We start from the raw sequence: 19157 nt of genomic DNA on the forward strand, positions 1-19157 counted from the left end.
TTAGGATGCTTTTTACAGCTACCTTATACTTCCTCTGATGTGAGAGGAATGACAAAGTTGACAATACAAGATTTAGTGGTAGAGAATAAAAAAAAAAAAAAGATTTAGTGGTAGAGAACAGTGGCAGCAGCTTTTTAAAGTATATAAAAGGCATGGCAAGGAGGGTTCTAAGGCTCAAACCTTAATCTGGCACATGCTAGATGATGTGTGGGTGGGGTGGGTGGGGGTGTGGTCCACTTGGAGTCTTGAATGATTAGGGGGTTTGGTCAAATTGCGTTATTTTGGTAATTGCATTAATTATGGTGAAATTTCATTGTTTTGGTAACTTGCATCAATTAAGTTATTTGTTACTTTATTAAGCTAGAGTCAACTTTTGATTACCTCCATTGTAGGGTAATCCAAGGGTCATCCTTTATTATAAAAAGGATATTGTGTAATTCTGATTAGGCAGCCAATGAATGAATAACTAAATATCTTTTGAGATTTCTTGTGAGTGATTCACAAATTCTGAGGGTGTGAGGCCTTCTCTAGGTGTGATACCTAGGCCCTGATGGAGTGATTCCAATATACTTTTCTTTGTTATTTTCAATTCTTCTTCTCCACTAACCACCCTTGAATCTTAGCTTTCTTTTCTGAATTTCCAGCCCACAACTCTTATTTGCTTTCTTCTATTTGAGCCTGTTCTTTGTCCTACATCAGTTTTTGGTATCAGAGCTTGATTTGACATCATGTCAACAAAATCAGGAAATGAAAGATCAGGTAATAATCAGCAAGATGAGCTGATATCTAAGCTTGTGGAGCAGCTTAATGGGTTGAATGTCCGATTCAATGAGTAAGAAGCTCGAAGTGTCAACCTATTAACAATTTTGCTCCAGTTGAACAAGCAACTGCATTCAGTACAAATGATGGCAGTGGTCGAGAGCAACAACATCCTTTAAATGTGCAACAAAGGCAGAATGTGAGGGCTGATCCACCACCACACCCAATGTTCAAGTTACTGAGAAATCTGCTGGGAATGAATTATTATGTGCCACATGATAAAGCTGGGGATATCACAAAGAAAATTAAAATGGAGGTGCCAGATTTTTAAGGTAAAGTTCATCCTACTTTATTTTCAGATTGGCTTGCTTCGATTGAAGAATATTTTGATTCGTATGATATGAGTGATGATCGTAGAGTGAGATATGCTAGAATGAACCTTGTGGGCCTAGCAAAAATATGGTGGACTGGTTTTGAAGGGGATATTAGGAGGCTGGGACAACCACCAATCAGCACATGGCAAGAAATGAAGGCAAAGCTTTGAGAGAAATACATGCCAGCCAATTACCATGACAAACTGTGTGATCAACCTATCAATCTAAAGCAAGGCAGCATGTCAGTAGCGGAATATATGCAAAGATTTGATGAGTTAAAGACTAGAAGTCAAGTTGAGGAAGACCCACGGCAAACACTTGCAAGATTCAAGGTTGGTCTGAGGTCTGATATCAAAAGGGAATTGCTTCGCCAGTCATTATATGGTGTTGAACATGCTTTTCAGGTGGCATTGGACATGGAGGAGACCTTGAGTTATCAAACGGCTCGAAGATCTGGATATCAAACCTGGGAGGCAGCACCCAAGAAGTCTTGTGATGGAAATCGCAGCACACGATCAGTAGCAGCGCAGCCGAACGAATGGTGGAAATGCTGGATCAAAACTGCCCTTTTCTAAGATGGCTGATCCTAAAGGGAAGAGTATGGTGGCCAGCAAAGGTAGTGGAAGGGATAACAAGTGCTTCAAATGTGGAGAAACAGGTCACATGGCATACCAATGTCCAAAGAAAAGCCAGAAGAACAAGGGTAATAGGACAATGAGAACATGTTTGACTATGGGATCTACAACCCTGATGATCTAGAAGAGGATGAAGATGTTCCATCAATCTCCGTTGTGAGGCACATCCTTGCAGCCCCTAAAGTTGAAGATGAAGATTGGCGACGCACATCTATTTTTCAAATGCTAGTTCATTGTGGAAATCAAGCTCGAAGGTCATTATTGATGGCGGAAGTTGCATGAATGTTGTGTCTGCAACCACGGCTGAGCGCCTCAAGCTTTTAGTCTAACCACATCCACAACCATTCAGAGTGGCATGGATAGATAGTACTTCTATTCCGGTAACTCAATGTTGTCTCGTTTCTTTCTCTTGTGGAGCTTATAATGATTCTGTTTGTTGTGATGTAATTCCCATGAAAATGACACATATTCTCCTTGGGCGGCCTTGGATTTATGATTGAGATGTGTATCATTGTGGGAAGGAGAATACATACACTTTCTTGTTTAACAACAAGCAAATTATTTTGAAGCCTATGTCTTCAGCTGAAATGGAGAAATATAAAGGTGGACAGGTTGTAGATGATGCGAAAAGCAAGAAAAAAATCCCTCAATCTCCTTTCCAAGAAGAGGTTTCAATTGGGAAAGTAAAGAGACGGGTGTTATATATGCTGCTGTAGCAAGGAAAATCAAAGAAACTGCTATTGTTCATGATTCTTCGATGCCATCAGACATCGCCAACTGGCTGTCAGATTTCTCAGATTTGTCTCCCAAGGATCTCCCTAATGAACTCCCTCCTCTACTTAATATCCAGTATGTGATCGACTTTGTACCGGGGTCTCCATTGCCTAACCTTCCAGCTTCTCGTTTGAATCCAATTGAGCATGGCAAGCTTAAGAGGCAAGTTAATGAGCTATTGTCCAAAGGATTTATCTATGAAAGCTTAAGTCCTTGTGCTGTCCCAGCTTTGCTCACGCCAAAGAAGGATGGTAGTTGGCGCATGTGTGTTGACAGTCGCGCCATCAACAAAATTACAATCAAGTATCGGTTTCCTATTCCATGAATCGATGATTTGATAGACACGGTGGCTGGTTCTTGTATATTTTCAAAGGCAGATCTCAAAAGTGGCTACCATCAAATTCGCATAAGGCCCGGGGATGAATGGAAGACAGCTTCCAAGACAAAAGATGGACTCTACGAGTGGCTTGTTATGCCACCAATGCCCCAAGTACATTTATACGCTTCATGACTCAGGTATTGCAGCCCTTTATTGGTCGATTTCTGGCTGTTTACTTGGATGATATTTTAATCTACAGCAGAACGAGGGAGGAACATATTTCCCACCTTCAACAAGTTATGAGAGTTCTTCGCCAAGAGAAGCTTTACATGAAGAAGTGTTCACGTTGCCGAGTGTGGTGTTTTTGGGCTTCGTTGTTTCTTCCAAAGGGGTAGAAGCTGATCCTGATAAAGAGAAAGCGATTCTAGATTGGCCAATTCCCAGCACATTGCAGGAAACACAGAGTTTTCATGGGCTAGCTTCATTCTATCGGTGATTTAATAGAAATTTCAGCACAATAATGGCCCCTATCACCAATTGTATGTAAAACAACCAGTTTGTTTGGATAAAGGCAGCAGCACAGGCTTTCGAAGAAGTGAAGAAAAAAATGACTGCAGCTCCTATTTTGCGCCTTACGGACTTCTCAAAAGTGTTTGAAGTTGCCTGTGATGCTTCATAGGTTGGAATTGGAGGCATGCTCAGTCAAGGAGGACATCTAGTTGCATATTTTAGTGAGAAACTTAATGAAGCAAAACAAAGGTATTCTACTTATGACAGAGAATTTTATGCTGTGATTCAAGCACTTCGCTACTGGCGTCATTACCATCTTTTTAAGGAGTTCGTGTTGTATTCCGACAACAAGGCCCTCAAATATATTAACTCTCAAAAGAAGCTAAGCCACCGACATGGGAAGTGGGTTTCATTCTTGCAAGAGTACTCATTCGTCATCAAACATAAAGCTGGTGTTGAGAATAAGGCAATTGATGCACTTAGCCGAGTTGTTCATATTCTTGCCTCCATGGCTGTTCAAGTTCTTGGTTTCGATATGCTTAAACAAGACTACTTATCTTGCACAGCCTTTAACATTATACATACTTGTTAACAACCATCTACACCAAAAGCTTAAGCTGTTAAAGAGGGTGCAACTTAAATATATAAATACTTCAACACGACCCCTCACGTGTGGCCTTCTTTTTGGTCCCACACGTGTTTTTTCAAACTGCTGGAATCAGAGACTAAAATGGGAAGGAATCATTCCAATTTATTCAAGGAATAATTCTGAATAAATTGGATCTGAATCCTGGGGTCAACCGCGCCTAGAATCCCATATTTTCTCGTGATCTGTTTTTCCACACTCCCCTTCAAGCCAGCGTGTAGATATCAGTCATGCCCAGCTTGCCAATTAACTCCAGAAACTGTCCTTTAGCCAAACCTTTAGTCAAGGTAGTTGTTCTTTCGATCGGATGTAGGGAATACAAACTAGGCCTCCTTCAATTTTCTCCTTGATAAAGTCTGTCGATTTCAACATGTTTTGTTCTGTCATGTTGTACTGGATTGTGTGCTATACTAATGGTTGTTTTGTTGTCACAGTAGAGTTTCATAGGATTACTGCTTTCCAACTTCAGTTCTTTTAAAATAAACTTCTGCCAAAGTAACTCACAAATTCTCAAAGCCATTGCACAGAACTCAGCTTCAGCACTTGATCTAGCCACAACAGTTTGCTTCTTACTCCTCCATGTCACCAAATTACCTCCTACAAAGTACAATACCCTGAAGTAGAGCGTCTGAGTGATCCTCCCCAGTCTGCATTGGTGTAGGCTTCAATCTCCATATTCCCATTTTTGGAGAATAAAATTCCTTTTTCCTGGAGTGCCCTTGAGATAGCTTAGGATCCTTAATGCAGCGTTCAAATGGTCTTAATTAGGAGCGTGCATGAACCTGCTGACAATTCCCATGGCATATGCAATATTAGGCTTAGCATGGGATAAGTAAATGAGCTTTCCAACTAATCGTTGGTACCTCTCCTTTTCCACCATTGGGTTTGTGCTTATACCATCAAGTTTGTGTTTGAAGTCAATAGGAGCATCTTCTGGTTTGCATCCCAATAGACCGATTTCCTTAAGCAAATCGAGGATATATTTCCATTGTGACAGAAATATTCCTTTTTTTGACCTTGCAACTTCTATTCCCAAGAAATACCTCAGATTTCCCATCTCCTTAGTCTCAAATTCTTTTGCAAGAGACTTCTTTAGGTCATCCACCTTGGTGTCATCATTACCAGTCACAATGATGTCATCGACATACACAATTAGTACAATTACCTTCTCTCCTCCTTTGTGTTTGTAACACATCGTGTGATCTCCTTTTTTTCCTAGTTGGTACTCACACACACATGCCTCCATTGAGGCTCGAACCCCTGACCTCTCTTTGAGAAGTAGGGGTTTGGTACCGCTAGGCCACTGGCCTGTTGGTGTGTCGGCCAGTCTCAGTTTGCAGCTATGGACAGTAAAACCCGAACTGTATTTATCTTTGCCACGGGTGCAAAGGTTTCTTTGTAGTCTAACCCATAGGTTTGTGTGAAACCTTTTGCGACCAATCTCGCCTTGTATCGATCAACCGAGCCATCTGCCTTGAATTTGACAGTAAACACCCATTTACACCCCACGGCCTTCTTTCCATAGGGCAAATCAGCTAGTCCCAAGTGTTGTTCTTGTTGAGTGCCCTCATTTCTTCCATCATAGCTTTTCTCCACTTTGAATCCATCATTGCTTCCTGAATGGACTTGGGAATCTTTTCTTGACAAACATTAGCAGAAAATGCTTTGAAGGAAGGGTTAAGATTTTTGTATGAAATATAGTTGGAGAGTGGATATTTAGTACAAGATCTTTTCCCTTTTCTAAGGGCAATAGGCATGTCCAGATCAGATTGGGAATCATTAGAACTCTCATTAGGGGACTCACCTGGCCTCTCCAAGATCTCATTGGAATCTGAAGTGACAGCAGCTGGTTCAGGGATTGGGCAGTGCCAAGGCAATGTCCCCGCCTCCTTATCCTTGTTCTTTCTTGTATAAACCTTTAGTTCTTTAGTCTGCCCATGGTTACAGTTGTTGTTGTTGTTGTTGTGGCTGCTGTAGTTGCTGCTCCCCCTCACTTGAGCTACCCAAGGATTTTTATCTTGGGTTCTGTTAAGTTTGAATTCTCATCTAAGGCGAACGCAGGCGTATGAAATCCTAGGGTATCGATCCTGCACAATAATGAGCATACTAACCTATGGAATGCTTTTACGGTTTTATCAAAATTAAAAATGAAATGCAATATTCCCATTAAATGAGTAAACTTTCATTAAAACGTCCATCAATCTTCTCCTAACAATAACTTCAAAAGATACATTAATAACTTCTTCCAAAAGATCGGTTGAGATTTGTTTTTTCCCCTCGATAAGTCGACTGAGATTTTTTTTCTTTTTTTTTTTTATCTCGATAAGTAAGATTGACTGAGAATTCTAGGTTAACATGCATCCCTTTAAGCCTATTAATCTTCATAACTGGGCAAATAATGCTCAATAGGAGTCTTACATGGCAGCTACAGTCATTATTTCTCACACCTACAGATCATTCAAAAAAAATTTAAAAAGTAGGCAATAACACCGAAAACATCCATTCCTGAGAACAATTTATAAAATGGGAAAATAGAAATCAAAGTTTTAAGGATGGTAGCTCTTCCACAAGATTCTATGGATCACCTTCTTTTGCATTGTCCTATGGCTTATGATGGTTGGAGCCTTATTTTGGTTTGTTTGGTATTCATTGGGTTATGCCTCAGTCTTCAAGGGAGTTGATTGATAGTTGGAGGGGCCAAAGGGTTGGGGCTCATGCTCGGGATTGTTGGAAGGTGATTCCCCTTTGTGTTTGGTGGAGCATTTGGAAAAAGCGCAACAAAAGATCCTTTGAGGGGGAGGAAACCCCTATTGGGACGCTGAAATTTTCTATTATTAGTTCCCTTTTTTGTTGGGTAATGGGAAGAAATTGTATATCTCTAGATGAGATAGTGGACCTTTTGGGTGCTCTGGGTCCGTAGGGCTCTTTATTTGACTTGCTTGTATTTTTATTTGGTCTTGTGTTTTTATCTTGGGATGCGTTTTCCCCTCTTGAACGCTTTCTAATACATTTTATTTATCAAAAATAAAAGAATCTATCTACAAATAGTCATCTGTGTAGCTCAGCGACAATAATTAAAGTTACAGGGGAAAGAAAAAAAAAAATCATTTCAGAAATCATAACAGCAACTAAGCAATATAAGGAAACGAACCAGCTCAGCGAGATCTCTTATAGACTCTTGGTGAGTTTGCCCATTCCCCAATATCAGATAATGTCCATTTAATGTACTTCTAACATAATAGACATAACGAATGGTAACACCCCTGAATGATGGTGGTATAACACTTGGCAGAAAAATCCGCACCAAATCTGCAGATACAAGAATGCTTTGATGAAAACATTTTCTTGGTCAGCATTTGCAGAATAGGAAATCTGATAAGAGTGACATAATATTGTTCACCAAAGGGTAAAGACTCACTACAAAAACAGATATGCAGTAGTTAAATAAATTTAACACCAAAATGCCAAGTGCAAAATAATACGAAGATGAGAGCACCAAATATTTATTATAATAATAATCTAAAAGAAACAAGCTTACAGAAAACCAAAAAATTCTTTTGCATCAGCAAAGTCAGCATCTTTCTTAAATTATGCACTCAGGTTTAATTGGCCATCTCTTATTCTAAGGCCCCTCCATCAGTTTTGAGATGTCAGATTGTGATGATATTTTAGAACAGAGAAATTCATTTAAGAAAAAGAAGGGATAAGAATGAAAGGTCATCTCATAAGCTCCGCAGACGGTAAACCCCATTCTCATGACTTTGATATTAAGCCCGCAAAGGAGTAAATGGGTAACACTCCAAAACTCGTTATTTTATCATAATAAGCCATAATAATAATCCTTTTAATTTTGACAAAGGGAAAAGAAAAGAAGAAAAAATTTTAATCCGGAAAACTAACACACTTAAGAAGAGGGAAAAAAAACACTTGTCCTAAAAGGCTAAAACTGCATTCCTTCTAATTTCTATGGCACCATGTATTGCCACATCAACTTTTAATATTCCTAAACTAATCAATAACTTCTTACATGACCAATGGTTCACATTTCATCCAACCATTTGTCAGATTACTTGCTTTTCACGCACGTCATATTGCTAATTCTTGTTGATCAAAAGGAGTCCCATCCATATAGTGCTCTAAAATCTAAATAACAGTTCTCTTTCAAATTTGTATAAAAGAAATTGTTGGTTTACAGAATGAAGGGTTATGAATGTGGGTAAGAGTATATCTTGCAGTTATAACATGAATGGACAAGTATATAGGCCACTGGCCAGCTTCGCAAAACATGGTAAAAAAAAAAAAAAAAATTGAAGGTTAAAAGAAATAACTCCATCAGCCTCCTGCTTATAAGGTATGTATTATATCTCTCTCATTATATGCAATTCTGTTCTGTATAGCAGCACTTATATATACATATATATGCATACATATTATTTCTTATCTAGCCAATGTTATAATCTGGTTTCCTGATATCCAAGGAATTTGCATATTAAATTCTGATGGTTAATAAGAAATTCTCCCGTGATCTTGTCTATTAGCATCCCTGCTAAAGCAATTGGATTAGTTGGTAAATTTCTATGCTTAATTGACCTCGGTTATTACTCAACCACCTATTTTTTTTTTTTTTTTTGATAAGTTACTCAACCACTTATCAAAGCTCTTTAAATGCATTGATTCATTGAATAACCAAAATGAAGTACGAATTCAGCTAGCTCTTGATACACAATCCTTATTACTTTCAGGGGACAGCAGGAAAATTCATTTCAGAGGATTCACGCCCTAACAAGTGATATATATAAATACCTTTTTCTTTCAGTCGCTATCTTTCGTAAAGCTGTGAAAGCCGACTCCAAAAGATGAAATTTATACGATCTATCATCCCCTAACCGAGCTCTATTAGGACATTGAACTCTTTCCAGTTGAAGAGGCTGACGAGTGACAAAGTTGTAGTGATCTCCACCAACCGATATCGGAAAATAGATTTACCAAACAACGATGACTTATTAGGGTCCAATCATCCATCAATCAAACACCCAAAATTCTAAATCAAACTCGCAAAATTCCAAGTCACAACAAAGCAAAAGAGAAAAGGGGAAGGTGAAAGTCAATGCCTCCTCGAGGATTTTCCTTCTTTGGAGGAGGAGGAGGTGGTGATTTTTTTTTTTTTTTTCCTAGTTGGTACTCACACACACGTCTCTTCTGAGACTTGAACCCCTGACCTCCTTTCTGGAAAGTAAAAGGCTGATACCACTAGGCCACTGGTCCGTTGGTGGAGGTGGTGATTCGAAGAGAGAGAAAAGTGAAGGGTCCTCCGTCATTGCTGAAATTACAGACAGATAAAGATGTGTATAGACCTGGTGATCCAGTCCTCATCACCATTGAGATTCAAAACCCACCCAATGCTGCTGCTGCTGCTGATGATGATAATAATGTATGTTCTTCGCTTTTGGTTGAAAGGCTTACCTTCGAAATCAAAGGAATCCAGAAGTTGGAAACTCAATGGTTCACCACCCAGAAGCCATTATCTGATTCCAAACGCGGGAGAGGTTTGCTTTTTCTATTTTTCAGATCATTCATTTTCCAATTAATTTGCCGCTTTATTATTTGAGATCCGTACTATTTTGAACATATAATGTATACATTATTATTTTTTATTTTTTTTGTATCTTTTTGTAGTTTAATCTTTGTACATGTATTATTATTATTATTTATTATTATTATTTTTGTATCCTTTGGATCTTCTTCAAGATACTGGCATGCTTGGATGTCGACCCGCTTCTACTCATATGGACCCCAATCTCAAACTACATGTTAAGTCAGTGTGTATCAACGTCCAGTAGGTCGTCTTATCTACTTGACTAACATAAGGCCTGATTTGACCTTTGCTGTTAGTATGGTTAGTTAATTCATGCATGCCCCGCGCTCAGCTCATGTGGGTGCAATCTATCATATTTTGAGGTATCTTAACTCATGCCCTAGCCTTGGTCTATTCTATGCCTCTGGAAATTAGGCAGGACTCTCATGCTTTATTGATGCAAACTATGCTGGGTGTAAGACAGATAGACAGTCTACCTCTGGCTTCTGTGCTTTCTATAGTAATCATCTCATATCATGGAAGAGTAAGAAGCAAGTTGTTGTCTCCAGATCCTCTACTAAAGCTGAGTACCGACCTATGGCTCAAGGTATTTGTGAGCTCCTTTGGCTTCAATCAATTCTGTGGGAGTTGGGTTTTGTAGAGAAAGATTCCTTAAGGCTGTTTTGTGACAATAAATCAGCCATTATGCTTGCTTCCGACTCCGTGTTAGACATTCACTTCATTCGAGAAAAGGTTCGGTCAAGTATTGTTAGTCCTATTTTTGTGCCTTCTCTTCTTCAGTCTTCCATAGGGCTTGGTCAACATATTTGCTCCAGCTTGAGGGGGGTTGCTGGAAATAATTTAGTCTTTATTTTTTTTCTTTATTTTATCTTACTTTTCTCCTTAATTTAACGTTTTCTTTACTCCTTAAATTAAGGCTTGCTTTCCTCCTTAATTTAAGGCTTGCTTTACTCATTAAATTAAGGCTTGATGTACTCCCTAATTTAAGGTTTCATGTACTCCATCTACATGTATATAAAGAGTGGCTAGTCTCATTAATAGGCTAAGTGAATTACACACATTATTTGCAATTAATCCAACTCATGTTCCACCTAGGAAAGGAAAATTGACATCCGTTGTAGTTGTTTGGAATACTTCAAGAAGGCAAAACTAGATAGTACAGATTATGCTACTTGCACCACTTAGTAATTCAAAACTCAAAACAGCTTGTAAGAATGGGGCAAATAGTTTACACTACTTGAGTAGTTTGTGACATAAAAATTATCTCATAAATAATTTCTTTTGTTTGTTTATACTTTGTAGGTACTTGTTCAATGTCCCCATCTGGTGCCACTGTGGTTGCAATTAAGAGATGATTATACTGACCATATTTCGGAGGACAAATTATGTTTTGGTTAATCTAATGTATGTCTTATTTTTCTTAATGATTTTATTTTGTTGCTATTGATGATATAATTTATTAATGTTGAATTTTGGCAACCATATGATTTGTTTCTTTGTTTAATATCATAGTCATGAACTTTGGTGTTTATGTACGTCTTGTGTTGTACTTTAACAAGATGGTAATGCGAAACGGAAAAAAAAAAATTCTTTGTTCTTGTCAGTAGTTTTGTTAATGAGATGTTTGATGAAAATATAAATGTTTATCCGGTGTACATGGAACACGTATTTATGTTATTTACCAAAAAAATAAAAAGTATTTATGTTATATGTTTTGTCATGTAGTAAGATGATATAAGATGGAGGTTCCTTTTTTTTTTTTCCTAGTTTATTGTGAGAAAAGAATGACAAATATTCAGAGGAGCAGATCAGAAGGAGCATACAAGAACCCCTCATTATGGCTGGAGCAATCAAATTCCATTCAATAGACAAGAAGCAGGCATGACATTTATAAACTCGAGGAGATAAATGTTAAGCTATATTGTTATACTTCAAAAGGACCATGAACCAATAACATCAACTATAGAAGCAGAAGTTTGCTTATTTCCTGTGGAAATCAAGTATATACCATATTAAATGAAGATATTTGGATAAAAAAACACCATCCAGGTTCTTCAAGTAATTTAAGAACATGTGAAAAATGACGAGTGAGCTTACATGTTTTAGTGTCCCCAATAGAAATAATCTGATTTGAAACTATTGATGTCGTTGGGCAGTCCATAAAAACATATTCACCTGAAAAAGGGTTATACTACACAAAATAAATTATATAAATAAATATATAAGGATATCAGATAATAATTTTTCAAATTGAATTCATGCAGCAACTTCTAATGCCAAAATAAAAGCCTTATGCTATCAATATAGTCAATCATTTTATCATAGGCCACATAGCTTCCACCATGCCCAGTTGGGTTATATCTACCCCCACCATTAAGGGACAGGAGTTCTGGGCTTGTAGCGGTTGTTTAGCAAGTTGTTACAGAACTGTTTGGTTTAGTTTATCTAAAGAAGTTCTTAGTTTTAAGGTCTTAGTTATATGAAGTGAGGCGTAGACAACAGACTTGGGAAAACTATCAATCAAAACATCTCAGAAGTCCTTAATGTTTTTGCTTATTCTCATTCCCTTGTTCTTAATAAAAGGAATATCCATCCTCCCACCACTTGAGCAGGTAATTTATTTTTCCATATATGGTATATACGTGTTTCTTACTAAAGATTAAATAATAAGTCAATAAATAAATTGGCAATTCCTCCTGTGACTGCAAATTAACAATGCTTTTCAGTAAGCTTTAACTGAAAATGTAAAGTGGGTGATTAAACAAACTCGCACCCTCCGAAAAGAAAAACAAAATATAAATAAATAAATCACATAGGAAATGGTTCCTTTGCAGTGGACTCCCTATTTTGATCCCTACTTCCAAAAGAGATCCCTCGTGATATATAATATACATGTATAAATTCAATTACAAAAGACAGAAAACAGTATTGTTGGGTTTGGGAACACCGGAATTGGTGCCTTAGAATTGGAAATGGAGAAAATTAAGTTCAAATTCCAAACATAACTTACAGTCATTTTAATTGTTTTGGTGTTGTGTACACACGCAAACAACAGCAAGCATGGATCTCAAGCAAGTCGAATCATTAGTCAAGGGAAAAAAAACAGAGAGATGGATATACATACATAGATGCATGTATTTACGTGTAATTAAAGTAGCAAATTAATACATGTACAAAGATTAAACTACAAAAGATACAAAAATAATAATAATAATGTATACATTATATGTTCAAAACAGTACGGATCTCAAGTAATAAAATGGCAAATTAATCGGAAAATGAATGATCTGAAAAATAGAAAATACAAACCTCTCCTGCGTTTGGAATCGGATAATGGCTTCTGGGTGGTGAACCATTGAGTATCCAACTTCTGGATTCCTTTGATTTCGAAGGTAAGCCTTTCAACCAAAAGCGAAGAACAAACAGCATTATCATCCTTGGGTGGGTTTTGAATCTCAATGGTGATGAGGACTGGATCACCAGGTCTATACACATCTTTATCCGTCTGTAATTTCAGCAATGACGGAGGACCCTTCACTTTCTCTCTCTTCGAATCACCACCCCCTCCTCCTCCAAAGAAGGAAAATCCTCGAGGAGGCATTGACTTTCACCTTCCCCTTTTCTCTTTTGCTTTGTTGTGACTTGGAATTTTGCGAAATCTATTTTCTCATATCGGTTGGTGGAGATCACTACAACTTCGTCACTCGTCAGCCTCTTCAACTGGAAAGAGTTCAATGGTTAAGGGAGGATCGTATAAATTTCATCTTCTGGAGTCGGCTTTCACAGCTTCACGAAAGATAGCGACTAAAAGAAAAAGGAATTTATGCTCGGTTTGTTTGGAAATAAAATATTATTTTTTTTTTTTAGGTAAAATATTTTTTTATTTTTACATATTTAACAAAGAATTACACAAAATATTACTCAAAATTGAGATCGAATTTATGAAATAAAGCATGTAAAATTAATTAATTAATTAATTTTATTAAATTTTAATATTTTTTTCTTTATAAATATTTTATGCTGATTAAATATTAAAAAAATAAAAATATATATATTTTTTAAAAAATATTTACAACCCTATATATCACTTATTATATCATTATTGAAGTAAAATTTAAATTCAATGTATTAAATTGTTGAGATTTGAATAAGAGGGTGAAACATACCCAACTGGGCAGATAACAAGCAGTAGTAGCAACAACAGGTGCCGCCGGATAGATAGCTGTGGTAGGATTCAAAAGCATTCGAACTACTCATTTTATAATCCAGAACCTGTTTACAAATCTTGTGTACATCTGATAAAAACATTTTATTTATACAAATGAAATAATAAGAGACTTTTATCATCAAAATACAAAAAATACAAAAACAAAAACAAAAAAAACAAATTATTTGCTAAAACAAAAGTATGGGTTATTTTATTAAATCAAAAGGGATTCTACATCAACCACTGATTCCTAAAATTAATAAACTTTGACAACCAATTCTTCTGAAAACCCAGCACGGTACAGGAGAATAGCTTCAAATTCTCTAAATTCACGGAGGTGGCTTCGTTCACGGAGGTGGCGATGAGGCTAGTTTGAGTTGATATGAGGTGGGAGCGAATGATTTGTTAGAGTTTGGAGAGGGCATTTATGGCTCAGAGTTGGGAGGTGGCAAAGATTAAGGTAGAGGTAGGGATGTCGTGGCCGAAAATGACTGGCTCCTTGAGGGACCAATGGCAAGGAATTCGCTGGTGGTGGGTCGGTTCAAACAATAAGGAGTTTGAAGGAGTTGGTTCCTACTTTAATGGCGGCGAAGTGGTGGTTTGCGGTACCCTTTCATCACCCGATCCCGCAACCCATACAAATTATTATACACACAGACTCACATGCTTGCTCTTAATTAAATTCACAAATCAAGACTCAAAATTTATATACAATTTCTGTAGAAAAATGATGAAGAAATAAAGTTTGAAAATTTGGCTTGAACTTCGCCAGCGGCAAGAGAGGGGCAGTACTGGCAGATACAGAGAGTGAGAAGGTGAGAGAAAGGGTAACGACCGTGGAGGTGGATGGTGGAGAGAGAAAAGGGGGTGGCGTTGGCAGCAGGGGCGAAACCAGGATTTCATTCCAGGGGCATAGTATATTTGATAGGAGAAAAAAAAAATCAACTACAAAAATAGAATTTTCACATCAAAAGGTAAACATGACAAAAAAAAAAAAAAAAAAAAAGAAAAAGAAAAAGAAAAAGAAGAAGAAGAAGAAGAATACAGAGCAAAGTCACTATTTTCAAAAGAAAATATAAAATTAGTATCTAATTTAGTATTTAAAAAAAACAGAGTAAAGTCACCATTTTCAAAAGACAAAAAAAAGAATTATCTGGCAAGGTGAAATACTGGATGAACCAGGACTGCAGGAGCCATTCCAAAGCAATTATACCCACTCTCTGAGCCTCCAAACGCATAGTGAATCTTGATAACCAAAGCAAACAAGATTGTATTTTATTATTTTTATCTTAAACTAAGATGGAAACTAAATGTTCTTCAATAATGTGAATTGAAAATACCCATAAAAGAATTTATTTGTTTATCTAAAGAACTAAACAGGTAACAAGTTGATATGATATTTAAATAAAAAGAACTAAAATATAATACTTGACACATATAAGATCCAAAATATTAGTTGATAATATTTCATTGAATACAATTATAATTGCCCTCGACGGCTTTTCATCTTTTGAAAGCGTTGAATGATAGCCTCATTATCTATGCCCCTAAATATTTCTTTTTCAATATACACAACCAAGCTATCATTCATAAATTGATCTCCCATCCGATTACGCAATTCATTCTTTACAATATTCATAGCAGAAAATGCCCTCTCCACCGTGACAGTCGCGACTGGTAAGATTAATGCCAATGTCACAAGTAGATACACCAATGGATACACCTTGTCTTTTTTTGTTTCAACCATTTTCTTTGCAAGAGCGGAAATCCCTTTCAATCCTTCAAACTTGATATTAGAGCGCACATCAAGAATATAAGTTTCAAGTTGACTACCAAGTTCTACGAGCTTAGATACAGAAAATTCTTTTGGATAGTATTCAGCAAAGCGAGTGATCTTTTGCTTGTCAAAAGCAGAGAATGCCTCATTTGGACATAGACATGCCACACAAAGAAGTAACTCAGTATTGGCCTCATTGAAACGATTATTTAGCTTTTGAAGTTGCATATCTATGACAGAATAAACAACTTAACACGATAGTAATGCAAGTTTGTCATTTCTTGCACATTTCGTCGTCGTCGTCCTTGAGTAATGAACATATCATCCATGTTGGGAACATCAATCTCATGTCTCTCACAAAAGGAAGAAACTTCATCAAGCAAAGAATCCCATCCATCATCCCTCATCATTTGTAGTCGTTGCTTACATACTTTGACAAGGTCCATGGCATTCACGATATCTTAATCTTTTCTTTGTAGTGCTTTGGATAATTCATTTGTCATGCCCAACAATGTCTTCATCAAATGGAGATTGAATACAAAATTAAAGGATTGTATTGACCCAAGTAGAATAGATGCTTCGCCTCTTTGATTAGATTTCAATCCATCCTTTTCGATAAACTCAAGAACAGCAATTACAGATGAGAACAATGTAATCAAGCTAATTAAAGTACCATAATGTGGCCCCAACGAGTGTCTCCTGCACGTACAAGAGAAGTACTCTGATTTAGGCCTTGCCCACTTGTGAGCTCGCCTTTGTTAAGTCCATCAATAACTTCAGCAATTTGTTTCTCGCGAAGCATATCACGACGTTTACACAAAGCTCCAACTACATTCACCACATTAGCAACAAATACAAAAAAAGTGGAAATCTGGCCATGATTCTTTGCCACAGCAACAAGAGCCAACTGAAGTTGGTGAGCAAAACAATGAACATAAAAAGCAAATTCATTCTCTTTTAGAATTAGTGTTTTGAGACCGTTGAACTCACATTGCATATTGCTAGCCCCATCATAACCTTGCCCACGCAATCTAGAAATGCTCAATCCATGTGTAGAAAATACATTATCAATTGCCATCTTGAGTGAGAGAGCAGTTATATCGGTAACATGTACCATACCAATAAAACGTTCAATGACACTTCCATTCTTCACATAACGTAACACAATAGCCATTTGCTCCTTTATCGATACATCACGAGACTCATCAATTAAAATAGAAAAAAATCCATCTCCGATATCTCTAATAATAAAATTGACAACCTTTGTTGCAATGGCATTTACAATCTCTTTTTGAATCTCAGGTGATGTTAACTTCAGATTTTCAAGAGCATTTTCCAATACAAGCGGCTCTAACATCCTCATTGTGACGAGCATGAAATTTCAAAAGTGTGAGGAAGTTTCCTTGATTGCTTGAATCTTCAGATTCATCGTGGCCACGAAAGGCAAGTCCTTGGTGTAAAAGATATCGGATACATTCAATTGATGCAGTCAAACGAGTCCAATATTCATTTCTAGATTGGTGCGACTGCTTGCATAAAACTGTTTGAATGTGTTGTTTTTGGTTCACCAAAGCTTCACATAATCTCCAAGCTTGGTTGTGGGCACTATTGGGACCTCCAACATGAGTTTGAAATTTTTCTTTCTTCTTCCAATTTGAAAACCCCTCACCCACAAAAGATTCACCTCCTGCTTGTTCTCCAATATCTGGCTTAAAAAGATAACAACATAGGCAAAACGCTGCATCTTTGGTTATACTATATTCTAGCCAATTAGAATATTCACTAAACCAAGCAGGATTAAAACGGCGTGTTGCTTTCCTAAAACTCGCATAGGGAAAACGATGAGTCTTGGGTTGACAAGGACCCTTAAGATAATATGCTCTACGAATGTCATCTCGAATATTAGGATGGTAATCCAAGATTCGAGTTCATAATCCTAGATCCGCTGGAAGATTTTCCAAGTTGATGTCGGAATGACTTTGCTTCAATGTTCGATCATCATCTCTCTCTATTGGAGGTGGCTGAGGTGCCAACCCTGATTTTCTTTTATAATATTTCTCCATAACTGTTTAAAATTAAAAAAAAAATGCTTATTTACATATAATAATTAAGACAAACATTTCAATCTTATTAATTTTATTTAAACTACTCAATCTTTTCATTTAGAATGCATTAGGAAAGATTGGAAAGTAAGTGCTAACTAGTAACTACACAATAAAAATTTAGAAAAAAATGCCTAATTTAAGTGACAATGATTTAACCCAACTTTAATATCATGATCAAAATTAGAACATTTAAAAAAATCCAAAAAACATAATAAATAAAAAATAAAAAACTCCCAACCACTATAACAATCTTCTGCAAATTTAACAAATTACGTAACTCAAACCAAATAACAACAAAGCTTGAGTATTAACTTGATACCTTTAAGCCATAACCAGCAATAAAGCTCAATTAGAATACAAAAATTTATATTAAAATTTCGACTGACCAAGCAACTATTGGAACACTTAACAATATATTATCTCCTCCATAAATAATTTGAAGCCATCCACTCATTCTATTTTATTTTTATAAAATTCGCTAAAACATCAACATTTCTGCTCTATTTCAAGGGGTGCACTCCACACTGCTATCCCAAAACCATCAGCCAAAAAAAATGTTGTTACTACAGTTTCATCTGTTCTCTAAATTTCTGAAAAGCATAGTGACATTTTTACTCATTAGTCATTCCAAAAGGCTAAACACCTGCTAATAACACAACCAAAATATTTCCATAAACACCAAGACTACCAAGTCCAACCTTATTAATAATCCAAATGCATACCATAATGTTAGAACATTAAAAATAAGGCACAAAAGAAAAACATTCTAAAGACTATTCGGTTCGGTTCTCTGAAAACAATTTTGTGTAATACAGGATAATAACAAACAATTCTCAGAAAACTACAAGAACTGTTTTTATGAAATTAAAACCTCTTTTTTACCGAGCTTTCATTGAATAGTTTACAAAGCTATCAACCAATCAATTTTCTTTTTTTATGTTTTGTGAAAAAAAAAAGAACACTATTAACAGAAAACTAGATCAAGCAACTTAGCAACCCAAGTTCTCAAGAAACTGACAAGACTATGGATATCAGTGAGCCAAAATAGGCCTCCAACATATCAATGAATACAATTCAAATAAATTAGAAAAATAACCATCAAGAAGCTAACATACAAATAAAATCATAGGTAAAGTAGTAGCATGACAACTGACAAGCACCTTAATAAAAAAGAGAATTACTGGGAATTGGGAAACATACAAAACACTTTTCCAAAAAAAAAAAAAAAGAGAATTACTGGGAAACATACAAAACACTTTACCAATCAAAGATGTGACAAAATTACAGAAAGGAACTAAGGAAAGTCAGAGATCTTTTTTTAAAAAAAAAAAAAAAAAAAAAAAGAGAAAATTATAATTTAGTCAAGAAAGAAAATCAAAGCTAGTCTGCCATCAAAATCTTATGTAGGAGGAGAAGAAGCACATTGAATCATTGATTGCATCCCATGGATTTGAG

The 19157-nt window shown here is 36.4% G+C and overlaps 1 protein-coding gene and 1 pseudogene across 5 annotated transcripts in view; both read right to left on the reverse strand.

Annotated features, from left to right (window-relative positions):
- LOC132303037 (uncharacterized) overlaps nt 1-13414 on the reverse strand; it is a 40211-nt gene extending 26797 nt beyond the window's left edge. For 3 of the 5 annotated variants that reach the window (XM_059800069.1, XM_059800068.1, XM_059800065.1), the window contains exons 1-3: nt 12923-13414; nt 11711-11788; nt 7169-7326 (exon numbers count right to left, since the gene is read on the reverse strand). In XM_059800069.1, coding sequence (XP_059656052.1) covers nt 7169-7326; nt 11711-11788; nt 12923-13214 — 528 coding nt within the window. In that variant the 5' untranslated portion in view covers nt 13215-13414. The remainder of the gene's footprint in view (nt 1-7168; nt 7327-11710; nt 11789-12922) is intronic. The other 2 variants (XM_059800064.1, XM_059800067.1) reach the window with 2 other exon arrangements.
- Nucleotides 13415-15300: 1886 nt separating this feature from the next.
- LOC132304861 (uncharacterized) lies at nt 15301-17660 on the reverse strand (annotated as a pseudogene).
- Between the last annotated feature and the right edge of the window lie 1497 nt (nt 17661-19157).

The sequence above is a fragment of the Cornus florida genome, unplaced genomic scaffold (genome assembly GCF_030987335.1).
Source record: "Cornus florida cultivar Cherokee Brave unplaced genomic scaffold, ASM3098733v1 CherokeeBrave_3.0.0_Hap2_Chr04, whole genome shotgun sequence".
NCBI classification, from domain to species: Eukaryota; Viridiplantae; Streptophyta; class Magnoliopsida; order Cornales; family Cornaceae; genus Cornus; species Cornus florida.